Source organism: Falco cherrug, chromosome 6, assembly GCF_023634085.1.
Source record: "Falco cherrug isolate bFalChe1 chromosome 6, bFalChe1.pri, whole genome shotgun sequence".
Taxonomy (NCBI): domain Eukaryota; kingdom Metazoa; phylum Chordata; class Aves; order Falconiformes; family Falconidae; genus Falco; species Falco cherrug.
In genome coordinates this window covers 34,921,916-34,931,135 of record NC_073702.1, presented here as the reverse complement: position 1 = coordinate 34,931,135, position 9,220 = coordinate 34,921,916, and the positions used below count along the sequence as shown (strand labels likewise).

General features: G+C 44.5%; 1 protein-coding gene across 4 annotated transcripts in view; it reads left to right on the top strand.

Annotated features, from left to right (window-relative positions):
* Positions 1-4,310: 4,310 nt before the first annotated feature.
* Positions 4,311-9,220, top strand: part of LDAH (lipid droplet associated hydrolase) — a 124,634-nt gene continuing 119,724 nt past the window's right edge. For 3 of the 4 annotated variants that reach the window (XM_055713710.1, XM_055713709.1, XM_055713713.1), the window contains exon 1: positions 4,311-4,610. In XM_055713710.1, coding sequence (XP_055569685.1) covers positions 4,577-4,610 — 34 coding nt within the window. In that variant the 5' untranslated portion in view covers positions 4,311-4,576. The remainder of the gene's footprint in view (positions 4,611-9,220) is intronic. The other variant, XM_055713712.1, reaches the window with a different exon arrangement.

Here is a 9,220-nt window from a genome sequence, read left to right as displayed (position 1 = left end):
TATGTACTTCTTCAAACAGAATTTTACCAGTGTCCTCTGACAGATCCTATTTATCGTTATTGTAACTACCTTTAGTAAACTGTCTCCAAAAATACTATGCTTTATCAATGTGAAGACTAATGTTTTAACTGTAAAAGAATCACTGAACTTTTTTTTTTCCTCTGGACTGTAGGCTACACTTGCCACATCATCTTTCCCTCTATCAACTTTAATTTATTACATTTATTTCTATGAGTCCATCAAAGAGAAGCCACGCAAACTAGAAACACCTTTCCGTTGTGTTCAAAGCACCAGAGAACAAAAGAAACAAAAAGCTGGGGGTAAAGGCATTTATATAATTCAGTGACTATTAAAGATGACTGGTTTTCATATTTACAGATAACCTACTGAAATTAATGTCATTAGGTGTGTCATTGATACATATGTATGTATTCATAAACACTGTCCCACCTTACTACTAAACTTATAAATTACACAAACAGAATTGGGAACAATTTGTGATGTTCTGAAAATACATTCTCCAGATTGAATGATAATGAATCTTTGAAGAAATCTTTGAACACTGCCAAGATTCAAAATCTACATCATACATAGAAATTTAGCTTAAAAAAATACATTCAGAAATTGGATTACTGATGATTTTAAGGGGTCATGGAGATTTTCCCCCCTGATGTGAGGACATAAGTGATGAAAACACGTATCTAAAAAGCAGTTATGGAGATGAAAGGAATGACTGCCTAATATTACAGTGGAGCACATAGTGTATGCACAAGTGATGAGCTCAGATGATGAGCTATTAAACAAAACATGTTGCCCTCAAAACACCCGCTTCATCTGTTTTATTGACTTACATTCTGCCACTATATTAGTGTAAACACTGGTTTGATTAACCTCTATTTTCATTATTTGTTTACTACATTAAAACACCCAGATTAACTACAGGTCTGTAATCCATAAAGTTAGTTGCTAATTCACAAAGCACACCTACCAAAAAAAGCCATTACAAATATCAAGACAGAAAACAAATCAACAAATAGCTATCTTATACTAAACTATTATTATTATTACTACTAAAATATTGGTGCATATGAGCAATGTCTTGAGCAATGCAAATGCATTACAGAACCCTGTTTAAACAAAGCGCATGTGAGATGTTTTAAGCCACCTCTCTGCAGTTCATGTCGAGTTGTTCATGCACTCCCTTCGCAAGGGAAACCATTATGAAATTCATGCTAATTAGCAATTCTATTATCTCACTCAAGAAATTAAAAGTCACTGAGAATTTTCCCTCTAAAAACCATAAACAAACCACATATAAAACTATGATTTATACTTCTGTGAGGACAAAACCTACCAATTTTCTCAACTATTAGAATAAATTTAAGAATTAGAATAAATTTAAGAAAATAACCCCAGCTAAATTACAACACAGCCACTGATAAACAGAATATTGGCATGACCATACTGCCCTCATCAATCCCCTCCTCCCACTTTCTGTCATCTGCCCTCATGACAAGCAATCAGATCACAAATAGTTGAGCAAAAGCCTAAAGTTGATCCTCTTGCAGGGAAGGAAGCAATGCCAGCAACCTTGGAATTTGCACCTAACAATTACAATTTAGGCTGTTGTTATTAACATAACTTTAATGAGGAACCTGAATGTCAAAACATTGAAATTATTTTTTCAAGAACAGAAATTAATATGTAAAATCCAGGACAGAGCTGAGGAATACTGATTCCTTCGAATTTCCATTCAGAACAGACCAGGGCAAACTGCCTCACTCTTCTACAAAGGGAGAGAAAGTATTTTTTGTTACTTCACTACAGGAACTTGCCAACTCCAGTTCATATCAAATGTAATACACATAGTTGCTATTTTAATATTCACCCATGAGCTTACCTGCTGCTGACAATCAGATTTTATAAACAGTTTAATAAAACTGTGTACTCTGATCAACAGTGCCTCTAGCACCTTGATGGCCCTGTGATATTTTAAACACAAATCCAATAAACTGAGTTGTGGAATAATAAATTACCTGCAGGACTTGACAATCGCAGAAAAAAGCAATGTTAGCTGCAAATAGGAACATGAAACCTGTATCACATCATGCTAACAGTCCATTCTGTCTTTGACAGCATCCAACAGTAGGTGCCAAGGAAAGGGCAAGCACATTGGGCTCCTCCCCTGGTACAACCTACGGAAGACTGGTGTCTCTCAGGGCTTTCTGAGCCTTTAAGCAGCATCTTCATGTTTCAGCCACTGATGGATTTCCCATCCATAAATCTGCCTTATCTTTTTGTAAATCCCTGTAAACTTCTAGGAATCCGTGACATTTTTAATGAAGTTTAAGACTGCATTAAAATAGTTTTTGTTTTGAAACTGCTGCCTGTTAGCCAAATTTGCTTTCTGCAGGTTTTGCATTAGAAATTACGATGAGGAATCACTCAACTCAAAAGTCCATTCAACTTGGTCTTGCAAACCATTGTACAGGCTTTGGGCATTATTTCCCCAACCTCCTTCTCCCATCAGCCTGTCTTCCAACTTCCATCATATTTAGTGCTCTCTATGTAGAAGAATCACGGACTTATGAATAACTTTGTCACACCTTTCAGTAACTTTTGTAGTATTTACCCTTTCTGAGAGGAAACTGCTAGATCTGCAGATCCCATCCAAGCAGCCAGCACATGACCATCACACAGAGTGAGAAACATGGCATCCATTTCCAAATGGTTACTAGATCTTAATTGATTTTGACCTCTGGAAGCACAAAGTACTGAGATTTCATACAGCATCTGTTGTCACTCCAAAGTCTTGCTCATGAACATCAATCATTTGTTAAGAGCCTTTCATTCCATCTGAACACTCAGTTTTATCTCATGCGTCAACATGTGTCTATCATTTTACTGCTCTCAGTGGGAATTCAAAAGTCCTTCTGCAACCTGATAATTATTTTTACTAACCTGAAACAACAGATTTTACTACTCCACTATCTGCCCCCTTTCCCAGACTATTTATGACTATGTTGAACACTACTGATCTTCATACAAATTCCTGTACAGCCCTACCTGTTATGACAATCCATTTAAAAATATGGTAATTGATTCCTACCTTTTTGTTTCCTATCTTTTCACCAGGTTGCCATCCACTTGAAGGTTGTAACCTTTGTCTCATGACCGCCTTAGAACACTCCTTCTAAGCACCTTAGACAAAAGCTTTTGCTCAAATGCCTCTCGGAAATCCAAGTTCATTACCCAGGCTTGCCTTGGTCAAGTGTGGTCACTTGGCTTCTCCAAAGATTCCCACAGATTTCCGAGGCACGATGTCCATCCATAAAAAAATTATGCTGATGATTCTACAGTGCATTGTATCTATTCCTATTCCACTTGCTTTTGTGTCTGTTATTATTCACACTGATTTGATCAACACAGGCATCAACCTGAGGGGCTCCTCTTGGAGCAGTTCAGGTTTCGGCTACACGCAGCACTCGCCAGCATCCAACACCATCTGTAGCACATGATTACACAGCATGCTCAGCAGTCCGTCTGTTTCATCCCCAAATCCCTCTGCAACTGCTGGATAAACACCGTCTGATCTTGCCAATTTCCTATTAGATTTGTTTTCCTTATACCTTCTACCACGACTGCAAATGGGAACAGCTCCTCCAGTGCTTTTCTTCAAAAAGCAGCATTTCAGCAGGGAAACCTCCCTAAGGTCCTCTTCCACAAGCAGGAGGTTTAGTTTTTTCGTTACAGCCTCACCTTCCCTGAGCTACTTTCACACCTTATTTAGCAGGCATACAGACCCCATGGCAGGATCCTGGTGGGTCCAGAAAGGATTTACTGCTGTATTTTATGTCTTTTGGAATTTGATGTGAAAAATACTTCTTTGGGGTGCCTGCTTTACCGCTCCAGTTATGCCTGGTGTCCAGGTGCCCAGGTCCAGTTTCCTCATTTAGATGCAACTTCAAACACGTTGTAGGCGAGTCTGTGCTTTTGCCAACACTTCCTCTGCCTTTTTTAAGCACCCTGGCTTGTTTTGCTCTTTCAAGGCTATTTTTTTTTCCTTTGCCAGAATTCCCAAAGAAACTGTGAGGTTTGGCCAAGCGTGACTAACAGAACCTGCAGGAGACCCCTAAGCCGTGCGTCTCGGGGGCACTCTGCTACTCTCGCCTCTCCCTAACGGGCGACTGGCGACGGCGCTCGCTCGGCGCCTCGCCTGGGGCTGGGGCTGCGGCGGCCCCACTAGCCACTGGCCACAGCTCCGGCGGGAAGGGCCGCCCTGTCGCCCCAGGGGCCCCGCCGCCAGGCAGGGCAGCGAGGCCCAGGGTGGCTGCCGCGGACCTGCCGCCCCTTCCCTCAGGGGGCTCGCACGGCCGCCGGCCTCGCGGGGCGGGGCGGGGCGGGGCGGGGCTGCCCTCAGCCCACCCCGCGCGGCCCAAGCGGAAGGAGCGGCCCGGCCCAGCCGCCGCCGCCGCCTCCGCCTCCCGCGGCCGCGCTGCGCGGCCTCGCCGGCTGCTTCCGCCCGGTTTCGGCAGACGTCGCTGGCGCTGGGCGCTGCCTCGCCGCCGCCGCCGCGATGCTGGGTGTTGGGGAGCCTGCGAGGGGGGAAGGTACGTGTACGTGCCGCAGCGGCGCCGCGGTCTCTCCGCTCCCCGCCGCCTCGGGGCGCCGTGTGGGGCGGGGGCAGCGCGGGGAGGGGGGGGGGGCGCTGCGCCCTCGCCAAGGGCGGGCGGGGGGCTGGGGTGGCGGGGCCGGCCGGGCCCTTCGCGGCAGCCGGGCGGGCCCTCCCTTCCCCTGCCCTCCCTGCCCTGCCTGGCCCTGCCCGGCGGGCGGTGTCGGTCCGGCAGCGGCAAGGCGAGCGGCCGTGCGCCCGGGGCCTGGCCGCGGCGGCTGCCTAACGCCCGGGGCGGCCATGCGCCGCGGCGGCGGGTTTATGGAGCTGTGCGCCCCTACACAGTGTGGGTGATTTCTAGGGGTGAGGCTAAGGATGGGGTAGCACATCCCGTGCGGCAAGCAGTGCTTTGTACGTGCTGCCTTGACTTGTTTTCCCTTGGATTGGGAGGAGACTTGAGGAAGCAAGTCCTAAGCAGTGCCGCCTTTTCCAGGCGGTAACTGCAGTGATGCTACTTGTAACGTTTTTTGTATGTCAGTGCTTGTTCCTGTGGAGCATCTCTTGGAGCTGACCGACGCTCATTATTGAAGCGGCGAGTTATAAAATGGGTGGGAAGAAAAAGTCTGTGGCTTGAAGGGCCTATAAATGAGGAAAATAAGATTGTAAAGTCTTCGAAGTTAAAAGTGGGTTGAGATTTATAGGTGGCAGGAAGTCTGTGCCTTTTAATAGAAGACCCTAACTGGTTTGTGAAAGCGGAGTCCAGCAGGCATACACACCCTTCTTCAGGAACCCTCTATCAGGTTTGCTGTTGGTACTGGTCCCAGAGCATCATCGTTGTTAGTGAATACAGGCTTGAAGGTAGCTGCTGCAAAAGAGCAGAAATGCGTGCACCAGGCAGGAGATGAGTGGCAGGCTCGGGAAGCGGTGTAAGTGCCGGTGTGGGAATGTATGGTTAAAGAAATCGAAGTAATGATGAAGCAGTGTTGAGGCATGGCAGTTGTCAAGCGCTTTCTTACTGGTAACTTTTTTGTTGCATTTGTAAAAATAATTAAATGGCTTCTTTTCTTGCAACTGAAGTATAATATTAAAACCTTCTCATCAGAAGACTTGAATGGCTTGAATGATGCAGGCCCTTATTTCATTTAAGCTGCAGGATACTCCTGGCCCTCTGGGACTTTATGATATCCAGTTAAGGTCTGAGAGTCCATCCGCATGGACCTGTTGCAGAATCTGGATATGAATTTGTTTTGTATGTCTCTGAGAACAGAAGCCTTCAATTATTAATTAGGATTATTGCTGTTCCCTGTTTTCTTGTGGCGCTTGCTTATGATGTCAGTGAGGGAAGTGGTCACGCATTTACAGAATTGGGTGAGCGACATTTAGTATTCACCATCATGGGATTGCTACAAAGATTGTATAAAAGCAATTGAAGACAGTGATTTTTTTCAAGAATCTTTGAAAGTACCCTAAGCAGATGCTCTTGAAAGAGGCAAGGACATAGGATTCTTCTTTATCTAGACCCACTGTGTAAGTATCCACTCAGCCTGCAACAAAGTGCAGCCCAAGAACTTTCTGGAACAGGTGTACTGAAGACTTCAAGTTTCAGTCTTTTCCATCAACTTATCCTTGCCTTTAAGCCACGTGGAGATCTAGTGTTCACAATATCCAGCCTTAGGCAGTTCTGTGGGTCAATTACCCATTAACTCAGGAGGCACCTGTGATGGTTTTAAACACAGTTTCTGCTACTTCTGTTTGGTATTTCCTATTTTTAAATTAGTAGAGTCACTGATGCTGTTTATCTGGTTCATGTGATTCACAAAGGCAATTACAATAAATTGTGTATGGGTAAGGGTAAAACAAAATTTCTAATATGACTGATGAGCCAAAGAACAGTAAATTTGACAGGATTTACTCTAAAGCTTCCTAATAGCACTGCTCTTATAGGTTTTTGTGGGTTTTTTTATTGATAGCTTTGATTTTTTTGAAATTACATAGTTGCCATTATCATGATTTATTATAATGAGGGCACCTTGTCTGGGAGGAGGGGTGGCCCCCACTTTGGATGATATCTTGGTTCTATTTACCAAGTATTAGGAGTAGAATTTCAAGGTTTAAGCTTTAGTGGTGGTGTGCATGCATTGTACAGGCAGTGTGCATGCAGGATATGAAGTAGGTTTTGCTTATTTAAATTGAGCATGCTCTTAATACCAATATAACTATGTTTTTTCTGCTCTTGACAAACCACTGTGTAATACTGTGATTTTTCAGTGAAATATTTGACTAAATTTGATTCCAGCATGCACTTTGAGTGATAACATTTAGATGTCCAGTAAAGTTTGTAAACAGCTTACACCAGGGGAAGTAATTCTGATAAAAGAATATTCATAATAGGAAACAAATGTATAACATGAAAGGTCTGAGCTTAACAGAATCTTGAGCTAGAAACAGATTCACGTTTTCATACCGAAATACCAGCCTGAGTACATAGTTGACTAGTGAAATGAACAAGAACACTACTTATTTACCTGGCTAGGATTGCACAGCCACCTAATGCAGCTGCGCATTGTGTGGCAAGTGCCTTGTTATCATATGTTAGATAATCCTGATGCCAGAACAATGTCTAACCAGAGATGCTACAACTCCAGGTTTGGCAGGATTTCTTTCATCTGCATCCTCATTTCTTTCCTCAGTGTCCTTGCTTCTTCCTGCTGCTGCCAGTAACCATGCTGTTTTTCTGGTTTTTTTCCTTTTTCTGTCTCACCTCCTGCTTCTGTTGAGGTCCTGTTCCTGTTGTCCTTTGTTTAGACAGATCCTTTACTCAAATTATTATTATTATTATTATTATTATTATTTTTAAATAAAAAAACACCTTTAATGATACAAACTTTTTGTGGAAATCCAACTCCCCAAATTTTACTTCTCAAAAAATTATTGCACTAAATGAAAATAAGTATCAGATGATAACTGAATTATTTTTTGCACCAGTGATGAAGACAGGCTTTGTTTATCTATGTATTTGTATGTAGTCATGTGTTGTCAGGGTTTGGCAGCATTATTTTGATGGGAGGAGCTGGATCCCTGTGCAAAATAGTGATGCCTCACAGATTACTCTTGTTTTGAGGAAGAAGCTATCAGTGTTGCCAACGTGATGAATTGACTTGGATCCTTTTGCTACTAGACCTGTAGCCTGTATGTTAGAGCACTGGCGTGTGCAGGCCTTCCTGCAGCACTGGTTCTGGGAGAAACATTTTGGCTGCTGCACTGCCTTGTCCAGCGTGCCTGTTGAACCCTCTGTCCCATCCACCTGATCAGTAGAATGATGAATACCACCATTGCTTCTTACTGGGAAAGACTTGTACTCCAGACCTCATATTAATAGTACAGACAATTCTGTTACTGTAGTGACTCAGAAAGGGATCTAATACTCTCTGGTATCGTTCTGTGTAGTCTCCTGTATACATCTCCTGTTCATTGATTCTTCTGTTCGATTTCACTTGTCCTTCGCACTGAGCTGCATACAGTGTATATGTTTTCATGTCCCTGCTTACACTGCCTTCCTAGCCTGTGTACATTAGTAAATGAATATCAGAATATAGTAAAACCTGCAGTAAATATAAGGAGGATGTGGTAGAGAACTGAGTGGAGAGGAACCTAATGAAGTTCAACAAAGGCAAGTGCAGGGTCCTGCAGCTGGGGAAGAACAGCCCCACGCACCAGCACAGGCTGGGGCTGACCTGCTGGGAGGCAGCTCTGCGGAGAAGAACCTGGGAGCCCTTGTGCACAGCAAGTTGCCCATGAGCCAGCGGTGTGCCCTGGGGGCCAGCAAGCCCATGGGGTCCTGGGGGGCATGAGGAGGAGCATGGCCAGAAGGTCCAGGGAGGGGATCCTCCCCCTCTGCTCTGCCATGCTGAGGCTGCATCTGGAGTGCTGTGTCCAGTGCTGGGCTCCCAGTTCAAGGGAGATAGGGAACTACTGGAGAGGGTCCAGTGGAGGGCTAAAAAGATGATGAGGGGTCTGGAGTATGTCCCTGATGAGGAAGGGCTGAGCGAGCTCAGCCTCTTTAGCCTGGAGAAGACTGAGAGGAGACCTTATCAATGTCTACCAATATCTTAAGGGTGAGTGCCGAGAGGACGGGGTCAGGCTCTTTTCAGTGGTGCCCAGTGACAGGACAAGGGGCAACGGGCACAGACTGCAGCACAGGCAGCTCCACCTGAATGTGAGGAAGAACTTCTTTCCCTTGAGGGTGACAGAGCTCTGGGACAGGCTGCCCAGAGAGGCTGTGGAGTCTCCTCTGGAGGTACTCAAAACCTGCCTGGGTGTGACTGCACAAGCTACTGTAGGTGAACCTGTTTTAGCAGAGGGTTAGACTAGGTGTTCTCCAGAGGTCCCTTCCAATCCTCACTATTCTGTGATGCTACCTCAGACACAAACCTCAAACACTGGTTGAAAGATTACTAGAGGATGTTATGACTAGTAAGTTGGTCTACTGTAAGTAGACAGAATTTTGACTAATTCTTTTATGTCCTTGTTATAAAGCAAGAAAACCAGCAGTAGCTAGAGAGCTAAGTTGAAAGTGAGATTAACAGTTGATGTACGAACACATGCAAA